This window comes from Vanacampus margaritifer, chromosome 6 (genome assembly GCF_051991255.1).
Source record: "Vanacampus margaritifer isolate UIUO_Vmar chromosome 6, RoL_Vmar_1.0, whole genome shotgun sequence".
NCBI lineage: Eukaryota > Metazoa > Chordata > Actinopteri > Syngnathiformes > Syngnathidae > Vanacampus > Vanacampus margaritifer.
The window spans coordinates 10,992,689-11,019,187 of record NC_135437.1 but is presented as its reverse complement, the minus strand read 5'-3'; the positions used below and the strand labels follow the sequence as shown (position 1 = coordinate 11,019,187).

The following is a 26,499-nucleotide window of genomic DNA, read 5'->3' as shown; positions in this document are numbered from 1 at the left end:
GAGGATCGCCGCCGCGAAGAAAAGGACAAAGTTTTATCGGCGGAAAGCCCTCGAGGCTATACACGCTGATAGCAGTGGGAGCGAAGAAGAAGACTTGTCGAAAAGGACAAGGCTTTTTTTTCCCCCTCGCCGATGTCCATTACTGATGGCATCACAGGACCAACCGCCCAATCAACTGCCGTGGTGTCTTACGTCCTGTTCTGGGCTCGCTCTGAGCTCCCTCTGGCCCAATGTAGCCGTAGGGCCGCGAGCAGCTCCGCACGGTCAACGGTCAGCTGTAATGGAAACGCTCGCCAACACTGTGCTGGCTTCGCACGGTGCGGTGCTGGGCTCCAGTGGAAATACGCTAATAGTGTTAGATTAACTTTGTGGAGTGTTAGATTAACTCTGTTGATAGATGTTAGAACTACAGCCATTCTTCTCCTTGACTGGTTGTCACTTTAGTCATATTGTAATTAGCAGGCAAGACAGAAATGCATGTACCACATATTTTTGGCTACATTTTTCCTTCCAGTTTCAGCTCTACAGCCATTGTTACACTTTTTTTCTAAAGTTGCTATAACTGGTAACCTTCTGTCAAGGCAAAAACACAAAAAACTAAACCCCCACCCAAAAAACAAGGAAAAAGTAAAAACACTTCCATCCATTATTTATTTATTTATTTAATAGCTTGTTGGGGTCCCGGGTGAGCTGGAAGCTATCCCAGATGACTTTGGTCAAAAAGCTACGTACACCCTGGTCTGGTCACCAGCCAATCACAGGACCCATACGGAATAAAACAATCATTTACAATCACATTCACATCTATGGACAATTTAGAGACTTCAATTAAGCTGCAAGAAAAACGATGCATATTGCAAACGCCACACACAAACTGTGAGGCAGACATGCTTGCCACGAACCCGCCATGTTGCCTGCAAAACATACTTGCTGACATCCCCCGTAAGACATCAAACATATCGACAGCAAGACATCCGAGTGTCTAAAGTCGCACGACTTTAGCAAGAACGTTGGCCGTTTTCCAAATGTTACATTCTAAACCTCCCAATTAATTGACTGCCGCAGTGAGGGCAACTCAGGGTCAGTGTGTGAAATGCTTTTAATGCTTCCATCTTTTAAGAAAAAACAACTCATTTAAACACATCCACAGAGACGAGACATTTCCTGTGGTGTTTCAAAGTCTCTCAGACTGGACGCTTGTGCCTATGATGGGATTAGCCATGTTCCTTAAGTACCTTTTTTTCTCCCCCCCCAGTTTATTTAAGACTTTAGTCAGCTTTGATACTTGCTGTTGAGGAACGTTGGCAAATCTCCCTATAATTGTTGTGATATCAATTTCATGTAAGACTGGTGAGCCTAAGTGTTTTCTTAAGTACAGAGCATTAGTGAAGTCACACACCGAGAGAAAAAAAAAAGGCAGATTAGTCTAAGGCTTATTAGTTCAGGTGCGGCAGGGCAGAAGAAAACACCAATGTGTCTGGCTGGTAGCAAAGACACACACACACATGCGCATGAATGAACCGTGTGCCACATTATCCACCTCCTTTCACTCTAAAAGCTTCTTACGCGCCTCATTAGCGACGCAAAGTAACCAGGCTAGATCTTGCTTATCAGGACACACACATACAAATATATATTGTTGAGTGTATTCATGCACAAGTGTAAAGAAGGTCATGACGCACAGAGACACCCGCTTTACAACCGCCACTGGGATGGCTGCTTAAAGCAGCAGCCAGACATTACTAGTGGAGCGCATCAGCGATTTCAATGCGGGCTAATAGACTGGCTGACTACCGGTTGACTGCGGGTTTACTGGTCTGAACTTGCAACGGCATAGAAAACAGCCTGCTGGGTTTCTTTAAGGGCTTGTTTCCCACATAACTGTGCAAAAAACTGCAGTCAACGTCACATGTCAAGCATGAAGCCATACTGGAAGGTTGCACCCTAGAGTTACGGGTGATTAGGAACTCATCAGGAGAATGTGATGAGGTAAGGGGAGTTAATGTAAGAACATTAATGGAATACGTTAATGAAAATAGGTAAGTAAAGCTCATCCCGAAGACACATCATTAGCGAGCGAGCTCCACTGGGAACCCTTAGATCCAGGTGAGTGGACATCCAAATAATATTGTGTGGAGTAGGAGGGACAATGAGGCATGCAGCTGGGATCGGGAGAGTGGACGTGAGGATTAACTGTGCCAAAATGTGTCCCTCCCCCTATGTGTTGTTTTAATTTACACATGTTCCATTACTGTGAACATTCTTTAGTATTTCTGCAATACTTTCATCATGCAAATTGTGCATAGCAAATCATAAACTGTAAATGAGATGCTGATGGGCAGTGAGGCAGCGGAATGCTTGCTGCCTTGCTCAGTGTGTGAGACAGAAAGGGGACAAACCTTGCCGACAGGTGGGCTCTTCTACAGGCCATCCCGATGGCAGGTGGGGTTGGGGAGAGTGGAGGAGAGAATGGGCACGGTTAGTAATATGTACTCTTAATGGTGTGAGAGTTTGTCTGGGGGTGGAAGGAAAGGCTTGACCAAGTTAAAGACTAGTCATCCACATACAGTACAGTACTGTATATTATTAAATTAAAGTGTGTCCAGTGGACTTCAGAAAATCACAAATTCCCATCCCAGTTTTAAGCCTTGGGTGCCCCATTTGAGCCCCATTTTGCCAGCCCCATTCTTTTGTCCCATTTTTATGTATGTCCGGCATCTGACGATTCATACAATAAACAAATTAAAAAGGAACTAAACTACTTCCTGCTTCCGTTTCTAAGAATCATGGGAAATGTAGTCAGAAAAATACAAGCTGAGCTTTTCTGGTGGTGCATTTATAGTGCGGGTTGCGAGATATTTATAAATAAATAATAAAAACAAATAATGCTATGGGTAAGAAGCAAATACTGTACTCACTCTCATTCGGTAGTTGACTCGGGGTGCGTTTAATGACCACTCAAACATGACATTTTAAACATCCATAGAAACACTCAATGCACAAAACAGCCGATGACTAGTACTAAACATTTTGTAATTTATTTGACGCACCAAAAATAGAAAAGTCCCCAATTTTTTGGGACGGTAATTACATTGCCACAACACCGGGGCCGAGTAAAAAAAGTTGGATAATGGTGAGTGTATTGGCTTGTGTAGTGCTGTTGAACTGTTAATCAAGATAGCTTTAGCTACGGCGGTAAATATGGTGCAAAAGTCATTTGTACCCGTAAAAAAAAAAAGTACCTGTCGTGATTTGTATTTGTAAAAAGAAAAAATTGTACCCGCTAAAAAAAAAAAAGTGTACCTCTAGAAAAAAAAGTTAAGTAAATCCTTCTCACTTGATTGGTCAAAATGACCCGGCATTGTGACCAGCGTCCGCCCCTTCTGTATGAGTACAAATCAGCAATCCGCACAAGTACGAATCAGCTTTGCTCCATACTTAGCGAGATATTTGTTGCAAAAGTCACGTGTCTTGACAGCAACAGAAAAAAACACTTGTGACTCCTAGTGGCGACTTCTTCAACTACAAGTTGTCATTTCCATAGGTACAAATCAAGACTTTTACAGATACAAATTTACATTTATTCTACAGGTACAATTTTTTTTTTTTTTTTACGGGTACAATTATTTTTACAGTTACATATTACGACTTTTACAAATAGATGTTTTTTTCTTTTTTTACGGGTACAAATGACTTTTGCACCATATTTATCTCCATATTTAGCATTCACTAACGTAATAACACATCCACCGGTCTCCAGACTGACTAGCGTTTTATTTTTTTTTTTGCAAAAGTTCCTAGTGAGAATTTATTGTATATTTGAATTTTCAGCAAAATTGTAGTGTCTCAGTTTATAATTTCAAAAATCTGGTCACCAATTACCTGGTTGAAAATGATTTAACAGGAAAACAGGAAAAGGATTTTGTCTGAAAAAAGCGCATGCATTTAGTTAGTAGTTGGCCTTATCAAAAAGCAATGGTCGCAATCAGTATGCTAATTGGTGACTCGCACTGATTAGAGCCAGCAGAAGTGGAGAGCGAGCGTGTAGCTCAGTATGTGGTCACGGAGTGCATGTTTGGAGCAGACACGGCTTCATGTTAAGCATGTGTATTGCAGAGAGAAGGAGCGAGGAGGAGCAAATATTAAGAGTGTGTGTAGACATGTACGAGAGGTCGGACCACATGCTGGGGAATTCAGACTGAGGTGATTAGTGGGACATTAATGGCTGCATGCAACTCTCTTCGAGCATGCAGTCAAGGACTAATTCTACCAACAAGTTTTTAACCAGCAAAACTGTAAAATAGGTTCTTGTCAAAATGAGTCAAACTTGCGCCGTGAGGGTTCCTTTCTAGACAAGACACACTGGACCTCTCGTTCCTCTATCAGCTCGAATGTTGTGTCTTTTCCTCTCTATCTGACAGCGTAATTAACAGGGCCGCGGGAGGCATCATGCATTACCCATGGAGCCATGTGACACTCACATTACTGGCCTTGATCTTCTCTCCACAGCCAGTCAAAAGCTGTGATAAGTACAAGTATGAGTTACACATTTGGCTTTTTTCATCCGTAGGAGAGAGTAGCTATTGAAAAGTTAGAGTAAACCTTAAGGTCTGCATGAGTTCGGTTGCGTAAGTACAAGCTATACGTCATAACCGAGCGTAAATATGATCATCTTTTATGTGATGCTGGCCAGTAAGGAGGGAAAGAACATAAAGAAGTTAAATGCGGTCAACATCACTTGAACCTGCGGTCTGCCAAAATGTAATAATAGGAACAGTGCAAGCTTCCCAGAATAATCTGCCTCAATTTCATAATTACTCTGTGTTAGGCTTTCATGCAATTAGCATGTTAATTAACCCAATACTACTACAACCATGCGTGGATGTGTGAGTGCTTTAAATGGGAAAAAGGAGGGAAGTGACAAGACAATGGAGAGAGAAATTAGTGTTTTTAGTGAGTTTAGAAGAGAAAAAAATCAAGGTAAGGAATTTGCACTGTGGTGCAGTGAAGAGTCCACCACACAGACGGAAGTGGATGGGAGAAGATGTCATGCAGGCTTTTGTGAATCAGAGTGTGGATGGTTATGTGTCAGTGTGAGTGTGTACCACAGGGGAATAAGTTAGTTACTCCAATGGTAGGTCTACAACTCGCGTCATGTCTGGGGACATTGCTGGAAGACGCTGAGCGATGTTAGCGTACGAACACCCACAGCTTCTCTCACACAGGGTTTTTTTTTTCCTTGAGAACCACTCATGATCCACCTCGTTAATCTCCATGACGACAGAAATGCTAAAGCAGCAGTTTTAGTTTCAAGAGGAGAAAAGAGTTTTCGTGAGTAAACTCATAAAATAATGATAAAAAAAAGTAGACTTCTACCTACCGAGGACAATTTCACTTAAATACCCACGGTCCTTAGATACACAGATGAATTATTAGGCTTCTTTTAATGATTTACTTTTATCTAGTGGCTAAGCTTGCAAAAGCAATGCAGCAGAAAGCAGCAGTCTACATACGCACTGTCAACTTGAATCTTTTAGATACGCATACAACTAAAAGCAGAGATTCACAAAATGAGGTGCAGCTCAATTTTTATTGAGTTGTTGATTGTCAGAGTGAAATGCTCTCAGCTATTTTATTGATCATCAAGCAGGCACAACATGTCTTGGAAAATGTATTTTTCTAAATACATGTCTATTGTCACGGTCCAGGTAATTGTTGATTTTATGACAATAACAAACTCCTGGAAGGAGGAATAACATTTTAGATCTTGAGCAGAAAAGGTTTGGGAAACCCTGCAATTGTTATCAGCCGTGTGTGTGTATGTGTGTGTGCGAGGCTGTTTACACAGCGGAAACATTGTGGCAATATTAGACAAACACAAGAGGGAACATGTTTCATTGTCATTCATTGTCATTAGCCAAGACTGACGTGACACACACACACACACGCACGCACACATTCCCGCACACAATGAAAATAATAACAGAGGGGAGAAGATGCGCCTCACTCACCGATCATGTGATTTGCAACATGAATCTGGATCTCTCGCTCCGTCTCAAATGTCATTTGGCACTTAATACACTGGTAGGTCTTTTTCTGTGAAAAACAAATACAAAAAAGTTTTTTTTTTTTTATCTCTCAGTTAAATAGTCAACACTCAAGCATCCATTTTGCCACTTGTTGTCAACTGAAAATGACATCCCAGTAAGGCTGGGCAATAAATCGAATTAATTCAATTAATCATCATTTCAAAACTCGAATTGTTGAAAATTTACTAAATCGTGAAATTGAGGTGCATATAAATAAATACACTTTTGCATTCTTCTGGATTATTAAAAGCTGTTGTTCTTATGTGCTGTTACTTCCAAATGTTATTGTGAGTTGTAAAAGTGTCAGAATGCTGGATGGGTGGTTTTAAAAAACGTATTTACAGTAGCTACCAACTACTTAATTGTGGCACAAACTATGAAAGTTAAAACTGATTCAGAATCTGTATACATTATTGTTGTCTGAACAATTTGCACAGGAATTATTTTTGAATAAATGAAACCTTTAAATAAATGTTTGTTGGGTTTATTCGATTAAAATCGACTAAAATCGTAATCGTCCAGAATGAAAAAGTGAGATTTTATTTTTGGGCCATATCACCCAGCCCTACAACACAGTTGCTCAGGGCTAAGGTAATAACGACCAATCACGGCACGCCTGTTTTCTGAGTTGGTCACGTAACATTGGCAAGTTGAGTCGTGATTTGTCGTGCCCTGAGCCCTGAGCCCTGAGCAACTGTGATGTTTTTTGGGGGGGTTTCAGTCAACAGCAAGTGGCAAAATTGATAAAAACGGGTTGATTTTGCTGCTTAACTCATATTCCACAAACCCAATGTTAATCATAATACCATGTTTAAACTAGTGGGGCTGCATAGAACATATTATTGTAAAGAAAAGTTTTGGGTTCACTTCCTCTTTAATCCTGTGATGGCTGTGTTGTTTTTGATTCATCCAAAAAATAGTTCTCATTTGAACAAATTGCCAATAATCATATATTTGTAAAACATGCTAAGTCACTCATGAGCTTTAGAACTAGTACAGGCTAAAGCAATGCATATCAAACATCACGTAATCCCTAACAGAAACAAGAGATATAAAGATACTAAACAGTTGGACAAACAATGCTCTAAAGAAGCAGAGGACCTGTTTACTCATTCATTGCACACAGCAATCACTCATGCACAAACACATCAATACACAACGGCCCCAATACCATTGTGTCTTTGCTGTTCGCACCTTGATAGACATGCATGCGCACGTCCACAGACACACACACAAACACACACACACACCCTATTTGGTCCTCTCTGTGCTGTCAAGCTACGCTGAAACAAAGGTGGAGGAAAGCTAGAGGGTCCCTGAAAACTGCCTCCCACGCACACACATGCACACGCAGGAAAAAACACACTCAAACACAGACATGCGGCAGGTCCCAGGGAGCCTGACTGTCAATATCAAGTAGAGCACACAGTTCCCATCATGCCACAGCACACGCCAGCCGCAGGACCCAGTTGGCAGCCCCCTACACTTACACACGCAAGATACAGAAAACAGCAGCGGTCCAACAACGGCAACACTTCAGTTATGGAAGAAGGTCCCCGACCGCATGGCATCACCTCCCAAATTTCCTTTTTAAAATGTGTTCTCAAATGAGTTGTAATTGTTTCATCACAAAATCACATCTCACCTTGGGAGCAGGCGAAGCCTCCGCCTTCTTCCCCGCTGAACTCGTTTCAGGGCTGACCTCGGGGTGATCGGTCTGGACGTGACTCTCTAAATCCTCCAGGCTTTCGAATTTCACCCCACACTCGGGACACCTGAGCCCAGACGCAGGCTTCTCTCCCTGCGTGTCCCCGGGTGTGAGAGCCCCTCCTTGGTTCGGGCTCTGGCCGTTAGTGCCCCTGATGGAATTGAATATCGGATTTTCTCAAGTTTTTGGATTAAAATTGCTTCATGTTTGAGATGTGTAACAAATCCAGATTTAAATGCAGGGCTCCAGACTAACTTTTTTTTTTTTTTTTTACTAGGACCATAGTAGTGGCTTCTAATCGGAAATTTTAGGGGTGCAAGAAGATTTAGAGGCAGACTAAATTCCACTCATTTTCACTATATTACTGATAAATTGGCTGAAGTGTGGATCACAGGTTTGTCAGCAAAACAAAATATTCAATAACAGAAATTATGGAAAAGAAAAAAGAAAAAAAAGAGCAAAGTTGTCCTGGTGTTAGCCAATGAAAGTTTTAAGTGTACTGTGTCAGATTTTAGGTGCAAAATGCCACCATTTAGGGGCAGCCTGGAGCCCTCAAATAGCAAGTAATGAAAGCTGCAAGTTAGATTTATCTCCTATTCGTCTTTTGTCTTTTTTGTCTCAGATTTTTTTAGTCTACAGCACAATGTTGGACTGGCATGTACAGCCAACTATGCACAGTCTTGGAAATTCCTACCTAGTACATTACTGCATTTGAATGCAACCTTGAAAATCTTGTAATAGGAATATCAATGAGCAAGGCAATAACTATAACATTAGACAGCACTGTTGTTACTTGTTACCTGCTCATGCAGATGGCACAAAGTCCATAAGGCAGGCCGTTGACATCCAGCTTCACCAGCTCTCCTTTGTTCTTAAACTCCTTTAGGCAGAAGGCGCATTTATACAGTTTGTGATGCTGCAGCTGCCCGTTGGGGGAGGAAGAGGCCGAACCGTTCCCTGCTCCGTTGCCAGCGCAGCCTCCGGTTCCTCCAAGACCAGAACCAGTGGAGAGCTTCTGCATGTGGAAAGTGCCGTGGATCTTCAGCTCCAGGGTGGAGGTGACGGTCTGCATGCAGACGACGCAGCGGAAGCCCGTGAGGGAGTTTCGGAGGTCAGGGTGCATCTGGCAGTGCTCTATAAACTCCTCCTCACTGTGCAGGGGCATCTTACAGATTCGACAGGTTCCTGTGTCCAGGCTTTTACTGTGGGTCACCTGGGAAGGGTGGAGAGAGTGTATGGGAAAGATATCATTATATTAGAGCGCAAAATAATTATTAGGAGACTTTTTAAATCAGACAGGGAGATTTTTGGATAAAATGGGTAGATACTGAAAGAGATCTAAATAAATGAAAACACTTAAAAGCTTGCAGTTAATTGTTACGTATACAGTATCAGGTTATGAGCAGCGTTTGTATACCTTGTGTTCTGTGAGGGTTAACAGAGAGGGGAATCGTTCGCCACATATTGGACACATGTAGTGTTTGGCAGGGCCGCGGTGCGTCTGCGCGTGCTCGCGAAGCCCCGTCTCAGAGAAGAAGGTTCTGGAACAGATGTTGCACTTGTGGTTCCCCTTGATGAAGTCGGCCTTCTTTTTCCGCGAACCTGGTAAACATTCACAATTGACAGAAAGATTATTGAATATACTCATAAACTTTATGATGATGATACATATGCTTTAAGTTACCAGCATCATCATCTCCCGGTCGGATGTTATGATCACGTAGTCGGTGGTTCTGCAGAAGGGACTCCATGGTGTAGGCCGCTCCGCAAATGTCGCAGGCGTACATGGGCTCAGAGTTGTCCAGTTCTTCCTCACCCCCGCTGGCTTCATGGCTGTTGGCCGTATCTCCTCCTACCCCGGCAACACTGTTCTTCAACAGCATGTTCTGGAGGTCGGCTTGCTCGGCAGCCGCCACTGTCGTTCTCTCCCCGGCACTTGCACCTCCAGCACCTGCGCTTCCTCCTCCTCTCTTGACCGACTGAGTCAGTCCATTCGGTGTGCCGTTCTGGCTACTGCTGCTCCCCGTGCCACCTCCGTTGCCAGTGATGCTGCCCCCGTCGAAGATGCAGTGCTTCTCCCTGAGGTGTCTTTCTAGCAGTGAGATGGCGTGGAAGGATTTGCCGCAGAAGCGACACGTGAACTTCTTGCTGTGAGTGGTGATGTGACACTGGAGCTCCACCTCCGTTCCAAACGTCTCGCCACAGAAGATGCACTTCCTGGGCTTGAGACCTTTGAGACACAAACCAGATTACAGTGTAGATATATATAAAGGAATGTTCAATTCCACTTTTTTTTTCAAACCGATACTAGTATGAGTACTCACCTACACGTGACCAAGTACTACTAGTACATTTGATACATATAATCCTTCCAACAAAATTTATAGAAAGACCTAAATATTCCAAGAATTTTTCCTTTAAATTGCATGAAATTAATGGCAATTTTCTATTCTTCAAATTTCTAATTTACAGTTCCAGATCATAAAAGTGCCATAAGAGGGCGACTAATACTGGTATGGCCCGATACGATACCTTGCCTCGGTACTCGCCCATCCCTTGTATTAATAGTAACAATTTCTAATAATGTATAAATCTTTACAACGTCACGAATGATCCCCTCCACTTATTTTGTGTCATTTTTCTTCGACTAGAAGTATCAACCTTTCTCTCCAGCTATAACTTCTACGGCTTAAACAAGGATACAGGTTATTGCTAGATGTTGCCAATTCCAGCAGTGTCATGTTCACATCTATTCTTAGCTTCTCTTTAATTCATCAAAGCTGTCCTTACTGGTCATCAAATCTTTGATGAGCTCTGTTTTTAAATGTTTGCTTTTTTTTTTTTATTAGTAGATTTGCAATCATTTAGATCGCTATTCACAGCTGCTTTGCTCAAGCGATGTAATGAAATCGACTTTGTTCTTGAAAAAGGCAATATAGCTGTTGTACATGAGCTTAAGTGTACATTACAATGATGTTGGAGGAAGAAAGGTGGGCAAAGCAGTACTTTTGTTAGTGTGTTGCTTTGCGCTGTTTTTACTTGTGGTTAATTCCTACAGAAAGGTTGACAGCTTTATCCCTTGTATTTGTCTATGCATGAAAAAGAGGGGGTCATTGTAGCTTATTCAAGTCAATAGAGCGAATAGCATGGTGAATTTGCGAAAACAACTCAGCTATCTCCTTTCATTGTATACTGGCAGGTGTACCTGCTCCAAGCCCCCCAGGGAGGCCTGACCTCTGGCCCACGTGGTTATGCTTAACATGGAGCTGAAGTTCTGTCTCCTTCCTGAAGTCCCAAGCGCAGGCTGTGCAGCGAAAAAGCTTCTTTTCGTTGCTGTGTTTCACTGCTAAATGAACCTAAACGACAAATAAAAACCCAGTAGCTTACACATAAACTTAATCGGGCAGGTCACAAAGTAAGGAAATGAACATAAACTGTAGCTCCTTCACCTGTATCGAGACCTTGGAGTCAAAGACCTCCTGGCAGAGTGTACAGTGGTACAGCACAAACGTGTGCATGTCCAGCAGGTGCTTCTGCAGGTCATCCACTGAGGAGAACTGCTTGTCGCAGCTCTCACACATGTACTGAGTCGATGTGGTCATGTAGTGCACAGTCAGGTGTTGCAGCAATGCCTCCTGGGATTCAAAGTCCTCTTTGTTGCACTGGGGGCAGGACTGGCGCCTTAGTAGCATTTCCAAATGGGACTTCAGGTGGGCCTGGAAGCCCTCGAAGCTGGCAAATCTCATATCACACTGGTTGCATGGGTAGTCCCCGTTGCTCCCTATGGAAGGCGTGGAGTCCCCTCCCAGTCTGTGGCGTTTCGGGGAGGAGATCTCCACGTCAGAGGAGGCGGGGCTTAGGTCCGCCACCTTTGCCTGTCTCTTGTTGTTAGCCAATGGAATGTTCTTGTGGTTCTCCTTTATGTGCTTGGTAAGCTTGAGGAGTGAACCAAAGATTGGTGAATTGGTGCAATAGGGGCAAGAGTAAACCTGTGTGTGGAAAAGAACATTTTATTGTCCTTAAAAAGTAATGCATATAATGTCTCAGGAAATAGATCTCACATTAATTTTATTATTCCTATGAGGTAAATTTATATGATTAAGATGAGCAGTTACAGTTACCTAATTTATATATATTTTTTTAATTGTTGCACTATACTCAATAAAAAAAAAAGTATTTTTATACTTATTTACCTCCATGAATGATTGGGATGCAGACTGTAGCACAGGGGACTCCAATTTGGCCACCGCTCCACCAGAGGCTGCCCCGCCTGCCACAGCTGAGGTGCAGTGAGTCTGTTGAATGTGTTCCGTCAACGAAGATTCTGTCAAGAAGCCCATGGAGCACTGGTTGCAAAAGAAGGCATGGTTCCCCTCTGTGGTGGAATAACACAATGTTACTGTTACTTGGGTGTGTTTCAATATACTTGACTAATAAAAGTCATTCTGATTCTAACAATTAAGATGAAGAAGCATAAAAATAAGGGAATAACATCCCATGTATCCCATGGGAGTACTAGTGTAAAATAGACATCAATATTTTTATAAAAAGCATACTAATTTTGACATTAACTTTCAAGCTATGCTTTGCATCTTCATTAGAGATGATCATTTGACAAAAGTTCCTTGAGTGACATTTGCGAAATTGACAATGAATTAGTGTATAAATTTAACAAGCTTCTATTTTGACTCAAACATCCATAGCTGATGCCATATTATTCTCTAGACTGGTGTTGAGTGGTGAAGTGGTGGTGGTCTGCTGTATCGATCACTCTAAAAACAGCCAATAATAGTTAGCTTTCTGGGTCCCCAGTTGTACCCTCCATTCAGCCTTAGTTGCTTCAATAAGTGAACCATCAATTCTTAATGATGAATGAACTGATTCTAATGCCCATCCCATCTTAATGATCATATTTGTCTTACCTAATGTGGTGGATCCTGCCATAATCCCCCCAGGCAGACAGTGTGACACTCTAATGTGTTCTTGCAAAGAGTTAATGTCTCCAAACATGTCAGGGCAGTAGTTACAATGGAACGCTGTCACATTCGCAAACTGCAGAAGGGGAAAAGCTGCTGCTGCCGGGCTTGCAGTTCCTCCGCTGGAACGGTGAGCTTTGCGCACATGCTCATTGAGATTGTAGAGCGTCGGCAGCGTGTCCAGGCACAGCTGACACGTATGGCTCTGCTGTGGTTTGTCAGCATGGATAGTTTTTAAATGGATCTCCAACACTGCTAGGCTATTGAAGTCTCTCTTTGAGCAGTAAGGGCAAGAGTACGTCACTTTAGCCCAGCTTCCTCCTCCACCTGGGGAGGTGGACAGTTAAACAGATATACAGTAAATCGACCTGAGCATGTCAAAGCAGTCTCAGACACAGCGGCTCAAGACATACCTCCGCCCGGATGCACTAAGCTTATCCCCATCTCTTCCCCACTGTCGTTGCCTCTTCTGCGGCCTCGTTCGCTGCCTTGACTGGGCTTGAGGGTGGAGTCAGGGGTGGATCCTCTCTCCAGGCTGGCACTGGAATCTGGAGTGGCGGAACTCATTGAAGCAACGCTCCCCAGTGCAGGGTCAGGACTGGCAGCACTGTGATTGGAAGAGTCAGGTTGGCGGTGGCTGTCTAGGTGGCAGTAGACATCTTCAACTGAGGGGAATTGTTCCAAACAAACGGGACATCTGCAGATACAAAAAAAAAAAGAAACAGACATCAGTGTATTGCTTGAAAATGGCGAAAAAGAACGCTCTCTTGTACTTGTGTTTGCGGTTGGCATGCTGCGCGTCAATATGAGTGAGGAGTGAGGCCTCGTCGAGGAAGATCTCCGGACAGTGGATGCACTGCAAGTCGGCTCGGTCCGACAGCTGGGGGTGCCTGGTCAGAACGTGTTTCTCCAGCTCATCCGTCTGGCTGAACGTCTCCTCGCAGTAATCGCACATGTACAGGTCCTGCTCCAGGTCAACATCGCCTCCAGCTCCCTTTTTGCCTCCGTCCTTCTCGCTCCTCAGTGCCAGGTGCTCTCTGTTCTTGCGGTGCGCCTGCAAGAGAAAGAAATCAGTCTTAAAATTTTGTGTCTTGAAATATGATGTCTTACATTACTGTATTATATGTTAATGTCAATGATGATACAAAAATTATAAAACAAGACAGCGCAGTATACCTGCATGTGGCTCTGCAATGATGAAGTAGACGAGAAGCCCCGTTTGCACACGCTGCACTTAAATGGTTTGCTGGAGCTAAATGTGCGGATTCACAAATTAGACTCATGTGCAATCATAACTAGCAATATCTGTCAAACTTTAATGAACATATGTAAGGGCAATCATCTCAAATGCATAATAATACTTTTACCTGTGTGTCTTGAGATGGATCTTTAGATGGTCAGAGCGGGAAAAAGCAGCTTCACACTCTTGGCAACTATACTTCTTATCTCCTGCATCAGTTGAGAGTTTGAGAGGGGATTATTAACACACTTCCGTTGAAATAAAAAAAGCAAATAAATGAAGGTGCATAGAAGAGCTCATTTGAAACTAGCTGTCCATTCATTTTCTTTAGTGTTTATCCTTGATGTCTGTGAGACCCTGAAGGTGTGATGATTTGTGATTGGGTGAGTGAGTTAGGGGGGTAAAATTATGTGATGAAATAACCATTGATAAGCCTGTATGGGTTAAAATTCCGAGGGGTTTTCCAAGTTGGCGCATCAAAATTAATGTGAAAGGAACATTACTGATGAGAAGAGTAGTGTGGACAGTAGAATAGGTCAATGTACTATAATCAATCTTTTTTTTCACGTATTTATTTGTTATGGATTTTGAAGTGCTCATTATATGTTTATTTTATTTTTTTTAGAAAATGAAACAAACATTGCTAATTCTATTTCATTGTTTACGTTAATGTGATTTTCACAATCTGCTTAAATCACCAATGATGACCTCCATCTGCAGGATCATACCCCCCCAAAAAAGTACTGTAATAAAAAAGGTAGCTTGTGTCTTTAGCAAAGCATAACAGGCGTGATGTGATTTTTGTGTCTACCTGTGTGGAGTTTGACATGGCGGTCTCTGCTCCTTTTGTGTTTAAAGAGACGGCTGCAAAAGGTGCACTTGAAAGGCAGCTTGTCACTGTGGATCTGTTCGTGGCGCTTCAAGTAGCTCAGCCGGCTGAAGATGAAAACCAATAATGATTTAAGTTTCCATACTTTTACAGTATGCTTATTTGTCTATGTTCAGGTATAAATTAGACTACTGCTTTTTGACTGTGTCAGTGGGGAGTCCAAATTTTGCTACCTGAAGGACTTATCGCAGAACTGGCACGGGTATGGCAGACCTGCACCTCCTTCCTCCTCGCCGCCGGTGGCCATGCCGAGGTCACAACAGCCATCGGGCATTTGCGACGGTGACCCCACATCTTTGCTGGAGGGCGAGGAGGGCACCCAGGACAACCCCGCTGGGTCGTCATCGCCATCTGATTGAGAAAAAAAAGAGGGGCGATCGTGTTGTTGTTTTAAAAACACTTCAGATTGATGCGTCGCTAAATAGGAAAAAGTACATAGCCACAGGATTTCCCCCAAAAAATTGCAATTAGAGCACAAGCAGAGAGAAGGGGTAAAACAGGGAGCATTAGAATGATTAATAAGAAGTTACATCTTTCTTGGAAGGCAAGAGGCAGCCTGTGGGAGTTCTCAAATGAGAGAGAGGCTATAAACAAAAAAAAAATAAACACATTTATCCTGGTTACACACACGCCTGCAAACACAGAAGGCAAATGAGGGTGGCAAAGATAAAGAGAAAGAAACAGAAGAAAGACACATACTCCAGCAGCAGCAGCAACATCTAAATAGAAGGCTCCAAGAACTATGTATCCCCGACGGGGCCCAGAAATAAGGACAGAGTGTATTTTCTCTCCCTTCATCCTCCCTCTGCAGCCATCCCTCATTCCATCCCTCCCCTCCCAGCCCTCCATTCATCCCTGAGGACCAGAGATCCGCCTCATCATATTTTCATTAGGGCCTTGGCAGATTGAAACGTCTGAATAGCGATTAGGAGATATGCAGGGCTGAGAAAGGATGCTTTACTCACTCCCTATATCTCTAATACATGCTAACATTGCTCTTTTTCGCCTCTCCCTTGACTATGCAAGAGGTTAGATCCTGTGCAGTTTAGCACAGGGGCAATGGCAAGGCCGCGGCTTCTTTAATAGACACTTCAGGAAAAAAGGTTTGACACGACAAAGAGGGGGCTGAATAATGCGCGCTTGTTCCGCTCGCCTTGGCGTGCTGAGCAAAGCAGCGCAGTGAGGCCATTTAGCATTTGCAAAATGGATAGAGCAGACGTCTTCGTTTCTTTCATCTGATTGCTATCAACTGTTGACCGGCAAAGAGGGGAAAATAAGGGAATGAGAGGTGATTAAGAGAGAAGTCACAGCAATATTACAGCAAAGCGAACATAAAGCCGCATTGGTGGCGACATGTCGTTTCTCTGGATAGTTTTGCAAATCGTACCGGCACGCACCGTTTCACCTCAACCAGCTACAATCATGCTTGCTTGTGTGTGTGTGTGTGTGTGTGTGTGTGTAGTCTACTGTGTATTGCATTACAGAAAGCGCCTGGAAACAGATTCTTGTGATGAATCGATTGCCGGGAAAATGTAGGCACAGCGACGAGCAAATAGAACTCTGCAAGGGGTGTGGGTTAAAAAAGACTGTAAAACCATGAATTATAAATTTAAGTAGAAAAAAACCTGAAGAAGAAAAAAATATTACAGAAAAGGATCAAATAAAAGATACAAGTGAGTGAATCAAATTTTCAAGTTGAGATAAAAATATATTGTGACTGTACACAATACAGTAGCCTATATTACTTTTAGTCATCATATTGCAAATACAAAACTAATCCCAAGCCATGAACACAGATGCAGTGGTTATGATTTGTATTCTTAAACCTGTTCATGAATCCATCCAATCAAAACTACAAGACGGGACACCAGCTAAATCCAAGTCATAAAAGCAAATGTTTTAGTAGTCGTGCACATTCCAAGATACAATAAAGGAAAAATAAGCACGTAAAAAAATAGTTACTGGAATTAAATTGGAAAGGGAGTCACATAACGCTGGATCCTGACTTTAATGGCCCTGTCCCTCAATCTCGGTATGTAGCAGTCAGAAGTCATGGCGGAAAAGCAGATGAAGTAAATGAACTCGTTTTAAGGCAGTTCAAAGTGTGAGTTGGTGAGGATGTAATGTTTGTGTGCTTGTAAAGTAGGAGGAAGAAAGACGCAAAGAATGAGAGGGACTGAACACAGATGGATTCGGTCAGAGCATGAGGGAGAAATCACTTTTTGAAGGGTGGGGTGGAGGGGTGTCGGGAAAGAATGGGAGGGGAGATTAGCGTCATTAAAGAGCCCTAATCCTCTGACTAGCGTGGCTGGCGCTAAAATGGAGGATCACACGGCTTTTTAACGGCGTCTTTGTCAGTCGGCCACGAGGGGACCTGGCAAGACAAGGCCGAATGGTAAACTGGGAGGAATTGGGAGATGGGGAGGAGAGGAGGGAGTGGGTGGAGAAATTTTCAGTGAAATGTTAAATTATAGAAGAAACCTCAAGAGGAGAGACATTAAGGGAGGATGGATGTTGTGCCCGTTTCTGAGGGCAGGGTGGGGGTTTACTTTGGGAACAAAAGTAGAAAATGTAGTTTAAAAAGGGTGGAGGGGGCAAAGGCTAGTTGACGCATACTATTTATTGTATACCCCCCGCCCCCATTTTTTTCTTCTTCTCTTGTTAAGGAAATCCAACGAGAGAGGCAAAGTGGAGGACCACGGGTCCCCAAATGTTGTGTTCCTGCTTTATCTCTCACTTTGCAGTCTCCTCGCATGTCATCCCTTCTTCTGTCCAAAGCAGTCCCTCTACTCTTCTGGCTTCATCCCTCCTCATCTGCCTACTTCCCTCTGGCAGCTTTCATGTTCTTACTCATTAGAGAAATCCATCCATCCATCCATCCATCAATCCATCCATCCAACAACAAAGTCCCCAACTGGTATTGGCCTTCACCAATGATAGAAGGACTCAGCAACATGTTTCCTAAGAGTGAAATCCATAGGAGAGGGAAAAAATACATGTATGGGAAAAGATAGACAGAGGAGAGAACCAACGTCTCTAACATGAAAAATTTATTTATTTCTAACTAGCCGTCCATTTTCTATAGCTTTTGTCCTCAGGGTCGCGGGTGCCATGAAGCCCATCCCAGCTAACTTTGGGCAATATGTCAGGTTTTGTTTTGTTTTTTAAAGAGGAACCAGACAAGATGTAAAAACTTTCTGTTATACTTTAAATGTGTGTACAGTATGTGTACAGTACCTATATTCTTTGTCAGTTGCTGTTCACTTAAATCTACCAAATATATACTCTGAAAAAAAAATCTAAAATCTCAACGGAATAATGGGGTCCGCCATTTTATTTTTCTCTCCACTCTCTGAAGACTGCAGTTTAATATGAAGCTATATATTACAAAGCCAGTTACTAACAGGCAACAACAAGCTGCATATTGTTGTCTCGGTTAGAATCCTCGCATCTCACTACTTTTCAGGATAAAAAAACAAAAAAACATCATCCTACTTGAGTGGTTTTGTTTGGTTGGTTGGTTTTATAGCTTATATTGCTATCATATATATGTAACAAAAAAAACACTATTTTATTATAATGTAATGTTACAATGTCAGCCATCCAAGTCACAAAAAGCTCTTACTCCCTTCCAAAAGCAAATCACTGCGGTGACATTGTTTTCCCAAACTTTTTCCAAAGGTCTTACAGCCATGAGTGATGCTATAAAAAAAAAAAATAATTAAAAAGCTATTTTCCTTGTGGCTAAAACAGTTCAGTGCACTTAAGAATTACAGTGATCCATTTTTAACAAAACTGTTACTATTTCCACTCAATATTGTCTAAACAAAACATCCACGCAGAGCGATGGTGGAGGCGTAAGTTTTACAACACTTCCCAGACAGTGATTAATAATGTGTAAACATAACAGATGACATGGGCACAGAACAATAGTAAAACATATGCAAATTCATCACTCTCTGCAATTTGATTGTAATTGTTTCATGTACAACAGCAAATTATGATTTCAGATATGTTTAGGCCAAGGGTCACCTCTATTTGCTCCACTTAGTGTTTTAGTTTTTTTTCCCATCTTTCGATTAGGCCATTGCACAAAACATCGCCTTTACCCGCGGGAACGCTGCAGACCTCTATTCCCTCTCACCCTTCACCCTCTACCTTCCATTGCTTCCTGGGCCCCCTGGGATGACGCCAGGCTGATCTAGTGTGAGTGCACACAGCCCCAGACTCACCATAGGAAGCAGAAAAACAACTTTGCACTCTGGGTAGCCCAGGATACACTCATGATTGCTTAGTAAAAAAAAAAAAAAAAAACTGAATGAATGTAAGAAAAAATGTGTTGGAAAAAAATCATTTATGATTTGCAGCATACCGGCTACCAGGGAGAGGTTCAAAATACTTGATGTGATTGGGGTTAAAGAACTAGAGAACAGAAGAGAAAGCTGTGAGTTGGCATGGCAACTGATAAGCCAAGCGCAACTTTTTGACTGCTATGCATTATGAGAATTTCGCAGCAGGAAGGTGCATTTGACCAGTCAGATTATATGGTTGAAACTACCTGTTGCGTAGTCTGATGGAGCTGTTTGAGAAAAAAATGAAAGAAAAAAAGTAACAAAGAAAAAATGGTGGCAGCCATTCTTTCCCCTAAATACAATTGGAGACTGATTCACTTCCCAACGGTCATTTATACAACCATTTTTGCCTGAGACATTACAGTGTACTGGCCCAAAGTGTATCTACAGCACAGTTGTATATTAAACGGACGCATAGGTTCCTCACATATGGCTGCAGCCAACCCTGGTTTATGCTTGTGTGTGGGGGGGGCACATGGGATGTGCACACTAAATACAGTAAAGAGGACAGACCAATAGGACGATAAAGCAGTCTGCCCTTGATGATACTAACGGACGGATAAAAACACACACAAACACACAGTATGAAGGCAGTGGGGACCCTCACCTTCTGCCCTGGGAAAGGGTCCGGCTGCTTTGGACGCTTTTGGGCGCCAACTGCTCCATATGGACGGTGTGTGTCTGTTTGTGCGTTTGTGCCAGTGTGTTTGAGGGCAGAAGGTTAGGAGGGGGGGGGCTGACAGTCTACAATACATGTCACATTTCAAAACACCGAGTTAACTCTGATTACAAAAAAATGTAGAGCCATCAAACATAATGAACAGCATTTATAAATATATTTAACTACCTAATACGTTTTGTGATAAAATAAACCATGAGAGGCTAAAAAAAATAACTAAAATCATTCAAAGTTACAAAAAAAAGGAAATTTTAATCACTGTTGTGGCTTTTTTTGTGCCACTTAAGTGGAGAAGCTGAGGCACTCTGTTACAGAGGAGTTTATTACCCAATGCATTTCGACTGAAAGAGTCTTCTTATGGGCTAATGGACTTCATTGTGATCATACAAGTTGGCACCCGCCGGCCTTATTTCAAGGTATTTGTACTCGCGATGGCGGGCCGATACTTGAGGACATTTTGTGAACGGAACTAGAAATTAGAAAACAAAATTGCCCTTATGTTCATAAATTTTTAAAGAAAAAAGTATACATTGGGATATATAGCTGTTATTGTTTTTTAGATTTAGGGCAATTTTGTGAACCAACAGTGGTATCAGGACTTTGTCTTGGTATCAGTGACTACTCAAAAATTAAGTACTCGTACTGGTAACGGTCTGAAAAAACTGTTATTGAACATCCCTACTTTTTACAGTTGAATATTGGTGTTGCTTAAGTTTCTTCTACTTTTCAACACGGTTTTATCAATAAAGTTCAGATTAAAAGGTTTTGTTTTTAAGTGTTGAAAATTCTTGTATGACTTAGTCTTCTAAGTCATACAAGAATTTTCAACAACAATATTACCTAATATTTAAAATGGTCTGTACAGTTTAAAACTGTTTTCATGATAGGAGCAGTTTTACCATGGATTTGTTTTTTCTAATCTACGATGCAGAGATAAGGGATTTATAGTTTTGAAATCCAAACAAATCAGAAATGTCGGCAAAGGTTCTATCTAGAAAACTTAACTATTCTTGTTTTTTGAAGACATTTCATTTTTAATCCAAAAAGCTTCCTGGTTCCTAAATTTTAGGCGTGGAGCGTCTATTTTTATGCTTGGAAGACGTGTCCCTATTCTCTAGAGACTCCACACCTAAGCTTTGGAACTGAAGAAGCTATTTGGATGAAAGATGAAAGGTCTTCAACAAACAAGAAAAGTCCAGTTTCCTCAATTCAAACATTTAAGGGTTGTTGTACTGTGCTTTCCTAAGCCAACTTTTCTTCATCTTGTCATCAAATTCTTACTCACTGATCCTGTATCGTGATGAGGGCCTAATTTGTCAAAAAGTAATTACGAGTGGTCAGAACAGCAGTGTCAGTGGTTCTATTCCTTGGGCCACAAAATCCTCATCGCTCCCTCCTCTGTCCCACTTTTTGTGCATCTCCTCTGCTGCTTGTTCAGACAGAAATGAGAACCAGCTGCCAGGCAGAGTGTTAGATAAATAACAACACCATGCCAATGCATACATAAACACCACATAGGGACACAAGCATGCATGCACAATGGTGTGGTCACCGTGCGTGCCACGATCGCTAGCGGCTATATCATCTATTTATAAGAATGAGGTTTGCTGGGCTGACTTGCTAACCTAGAAACACGTTCACCTAAGTCATGTACACACATGCATAAAACACACATAAAGAGGCCCTCAGATGTTTACACAAGTACTTGTGATGTTGTAATAATGCACACGTCGATGAATACTACCACCTGGGTTACTTTTGAAGTGCTACCTTGCGCATAATAATGGATCATTAGCATTTAGCAAGAGCATCCTATAGATCCACCAGGCTATTCATCGGGATATGAGCAACATCTACAGTAGTGCAATTGGACCCAACTGATATTGCAATGTATCCACCTTATTACGCAGACACAAACACACAAGTCCTTCCTCATTAACCTATGTGTAAGTGGGACCTATAAATAAGTGATGCAGGCAGCTGGAGCTTGCATTTCAAAACACAAACACGCAGTTACACACATATGCGCACAGGTAAACAAACAAACCCATTTTGGCTGCATAAATACGCCAAATACACAACAGATTCTGTCCAGACAGGAAATTTACTGAAGCTTTTTTCCACCAAAAATCTGACGCAATGCAGAAACATAAACTCCCATGATGAGGGGCAGAGAGTGATGAGAATATAAAATGAGGGGAATACGAGGCAGTAAGGCAATGAGCCTGTGAAGACCCAGGGGAGCATGGTAGAGGGGGGTCTTGTGCTCAGGGGAACCCAGAAAGCAAGCTGCGGGAGGCGGGTACCTCCTGCCTGCCATTCCTCTTCCCTCCCTTCCCTTCTGGAGGATCGGATCCTGGACAGCCCCCTAGTCACAACGCGTAAACCCCCCATGAGTGGAATACATGCTAGCACACACGCATACACACTAAAGAGATGTTCCCAGGGGAGACGAGAAGCAGAGCAGAACACCTGGACCTGCCATTAGTGGCACATTCAGGGATTAGGGGCACAGACGGCAAGAGAGAATGCACACTGGGATGGGCGCTTATACACTATATGCAGAAAGTAATAAATAATAAACATTCACACACATATGCAATCCTAATGCACATAGTACACTCTGTCTGTCCCGCCCAGCACAACAGGCAAATATATTCAAGTTTAGAAGGGCACTGTAAATATTTCACTATAATAAATAAGCTTATAGCGCCCAGTGGTTGTAGTTTGAAGTGCACCTGCAATAATGAGAAGATTATAAACACTTCTCAATATGTTGCAGTGTAGTTCTACACCACTCCAAACTAAAACCATGTGTAGGCACTGTGAAAACATGTTTACATTCAGAAAAACACACACAGCCACGAGTAACTTCTATTGCTTTAATGCCACCTGGACATAATGTGGAATAATTACTGATGCAATAAAGCGTTCACTCCCCCAAGAGAGCCCATATTACCAGCTGAGGGTCAAGGACGGCCACGGAGATTAAAAGGAGAAAAAAGGAAGCAAGATGAAGCCTGAGCAATGACAGAAATAGCGGAGAATGGTAAAAAAAAATTATTAAAGAACAAAAAAATTACAGCAAAGAGGTGGGTTGAAAGATAAAGTGAATATACAAGAAAAAATGATTAGTATGACTTTGTATAAATTCAGAAGCATCACAAACAACCAAATCACAGTGATCCTGGATTTGTTCTAAATGCCTCATGTCTAGTCACACTAAGAAGATAAATTGACTCAGTTTAGAGGATATTGATTTAGTATTCATAACATCACTACTTAATCAGTAACACATCTCCTGTGTTTTTTAGTTTTTAAGACAAAAAAGGTTGTGCTTTACCTTAACTAGTTTTGGACGGCTTCTGAGGAAGGTGGCAGTCGCTGCCGAAATTAGTCAAGGTAAAGCCTTTTTTTTTGTGTTAAAAAAGAAAAAACACAGAATGATATAGATTTGTAGACAAGATGATTTTTTTTAGCCAACACACATCTCGCACACCCTATCGCAACATGCTTGGCTCTGTTACATGTGTATCAAACACTTAAAATAACTTTATACGTTTGCAGGAGTGAAACAAGTCATTTTGAATATCTATCCATCCATCAATCCATCCATTTTTCTGAACCGTACTTTTCCTCACGAGGGTTGCAGGCTAATTTGACTATATTGGTTAAAAAAAATTTTTTTTTTCCCCCACTTGTTTATGGTACACTGTCAGGCAGAAGAAGGCAAGACAACCACAGCAACATTTGTTCATGCTAAACATGAGAGTAACCCGTCGTCGATGTGGAGAGAAAGCCAACGTTATAAATGACATCAATGATACAAATTTATTTTCATGTTGTTCCCGGCAGTATGTCACAGTTAACAGCTGACTTGACTCGTCTACCTGACTGTTGTTGGGGCGCTTATATTGCCTTCACAAAATGTTGCCACCAACATCAACAACATAATCTCGTCCTAAAATCAAGTTAAATCGCAAATTAAGAGCACTAAAAAAATAATTATGCTGACATTGTATTTATGGTGCTTGCTACAGAGTTTCGCAGCGGCTAGCAACGTTAGCAGCTACCCAATTTAAAAGACAAAAATAACTCTGCTGACTTTGATGCTGAAAGCCTATCACCGTTGCCGTTCCTACTGATTACGGTTTAACAAACCAGGCTTACTCAAATGTGCTCTTTTAGCCGGAAAATTCCTTAATGTGGTTCTGATGTCATTTTGTCTCATAGACCAAAATCTATGGGCAGACATATGTCTAAAATCTCACTAATATTTTCTAGCACAGTTAGTCGAGTTGATCACTCATTATTAAGTGTAAATGTGTTTTTTGTCTTCTGTTTTTATTATTGTTTTTTTTAACCAATTTAATTAATTAAATTAAATTTTCATCAGAATACTTGATTATTGGATATAATTTTCACTAGGACTTCCGAATACCAAAATATTCAATAGCTTCAATTCTATTTTTTATTGTTTTTATTTTGCCATAAAAAAAGGATAAAAGGAGTGAAAGTACAACATATTGAACAATAAGAAATTTAAAGAAGATGCCTATTTTGTATAAACTTTTGTACATTCCTATTTGAACAAATGTTCTCTTTTTTTTAACCCCCCCCCCCCCAAAAAAAAGACAAAGAATCTGACTAACAGTCTTTTCCAAAGACTATCTAGCCAAGAGAAATACAATTCATCACAACACAAAAAAAATAACATAACTAAAAAAACAAAAATCTGACAGATAAGCTACACCAAGGTCTATGTCAACAAAACAAATATAATTCCGTCACAACACACAAAAAAACAGACATCACTGACTTGACCAAAAAACTCAAAACATACGGTACTTGTTACAAACATAACGTAACCTACAGATATATACACGTACCAAAAAAAGAAGACAATAATTTATAGAAATGCTAAGTATATAATATATTGATATAACTCAATAATAGCTGCAGTTCTGTAAGTTTGTCACTTAAACTCACTGGAAAAGTGAACTCCTCCTCTATTAGCCATTGTTGACTTTTTAACAGACAAAGAGGCAAACATATGCCATCAAGGCAGGCTGGGAAGGGAATAATCCCCAAGTATCAAGTCCAATGTGATGGGGACGGAGACGTTTAAAAACAACTGCCCTGAAAAAAAGGCCCCCGAGTGAATGAAAGCTCACACATTGGCTTTAACAAAGACCAGTGCTCAGACACACACAGGGAGGGATGCATGGACAGAAACAAAGGTGGATTTAGTACTTAAGTATGTGTGTGAGTGTTGTGTGGAAGTAAGTGGGTGTGTGTGAGATGGTGACATGAAACAGATCAAAGTGGGGAGAGGTCAACAGGGCAGAGAGGGAGAAGAAGGACAGGGGGTCCCATTATTACAAGCTACATCTGCAAGTTGGACTCCGTGTCTGTACTTGTTAGTTCTAGTAGCAGCATTAGAAATGAGTTTTTTTGTCTTTTTATTTTAAGTTACTTTGGCGGGAGCATACATCCAGACAATGTTTCAAACAGCACCATTTAGGAAATGGAAAAGGGAAGAATGAAAAGGCATGGTGAGGAATAGGCTTGTATGTGGGTTTTCAACAGGGACACCGAGACAGTGGAGTCGAGAGGGTCTGCAACCAAGCTGGCAGGTTGGTCATCGCAACAGAAACGCGGACTGTTGGGGGGATCCAAACTATTGCAAAGCATCTGATTGACTTCGAACACACACTTTGAGGGTCCTTAAAAATGTTCTGAAATTAGCATGCATACTGTTGACCTTAATGTAAACAACAAGTCCTCCAAATGAAACGACCTCATAGGTCGTAGCACGAAAATATGACCTCTCAGAGCGTATTCCGCGACAGCTCCCCTAACAGGAGGAACACCAGATTGGTTCTGAGTGTCTACGACATTGGGTTGAAAAGTCGTGTTAAAAATATGTCCTCCACATAGTGGGATGGGTGCCGTAACATGTCCCTAGCAGAGGGAGACTCCCTTGGATGGTTGAGGTTAGTATTTGGTTTTCAGTCAGCTTGTCATTTTCGATTGTTTACACGGTCGATAGTGTTTGTTTAAATCCAAAACATAGCGATTGACCGTAAATTGGGGCATTTAAAAACGACCTCTGTGGTCATTTTCAAATGGAGGACAGTCTCTATGGGTCTCATGATGACAGAGCAAAGGAGAAAGGGCAAACCGTTTGTTCACTTGATGCTCACACTGTAACACAACCGAACGCTCTTATTGTTGGTGGAACAAAATGTTAACGAAATGTAGCACAGTATTACAGCAGCCGTACCAGAATTTTTATTACCGAAAGCAAACCCGTCAAGTGCGAACACCGCCTAAGGAACGGCTGTTTCTATCCGTCATCTGCTGCTGCTGCACCACTCCAAGTAAGCGCCTGTCTCTCTCCCCTCTGTGGAGGAGCAAGCGAAAAGCACAAGCATGCCCCAAAATTAATTTAGACGGTGGAATTAAATTAAAAGCATAGCCTCTGGAGTTTTATTATGTACTAATGTTTGAACCGTTAACTTGGATTGTACGACTAAAACATGAATAATTAAGTACTAATGGGG

At 41.8% G+C, this 26,499-nt stretch overlaps 1 protein-coding gene across 3 annotated transcripts in view; it reads right to left on the bottom strand.

Annotated features, from left to right (window-relative positions):
* znf423 (zinc finger protein 423) overlaps positions 1-26,499 on the bottom strand; it is a 129,496-nt gene that overhangs the window by 55,261 nt on the left and 47,736 nt on the right. For 2 of the 3 annotated variants that reach the window (XM_077568561.1, XM_077568563.1), the window contains 16 exons: positions 15,076-15,253; positions 14,825-14,949; positions 14,141-14,222; positions 13,950-14,025; positions 13,547-13,827; positions 13,187-13,470; positions 12,720-13,100; positions 11,991-12,172; positions 11,247-11,786; positions 11,003-11,153; positions 9,482-10,027; positions 9,215-9,399; positions 8,598-9,010; positions 7,735-7,948; positions 6,012-6,096; positions 2,400-2,420 (listed from right to left, as the gene is read on the bottom strand). In XM_077568561.1, the coding sequence (XP_077424687.1) occupies positions 2,400-2,420; positions 6,012-6,096; positions 7,735-7,948; positions 8,598-9,010; positions 9,215-9,399; positions 9,482-10,027; positions 11,003-11,153; positions 11,247-11,786; positions 11,991-12,172; positions 12,720-13,100; positions 13,187-13,470; positions 13,547-13,827; positions 13,950-14,025; positions 14,141-14,222; positions 14,825-14,949; positions 15,076-15,253 (3,744 nt within the window). The remainder of the gene's footprint in view (positions 1-2,399; positions 2,421-6,011; positions 6,097-7,734; positions 7,949-8,597; positions 9,011-9,214; positions 9,400-9,481; positions 10,028-11,002; positions 11,154-11,246; positions 11,787-11,990; positions 12,173-12,719; positions 13,101-13,186; positions 13,471-13,546; positions 13,828-13,949; positions 14,026-14,140; positions 14,223-14,824; positions 14,950-15,075; positions 15,254-26,499) is intronic. The other variant, XM_077568562.1, reaches the window with a different exon arrangement.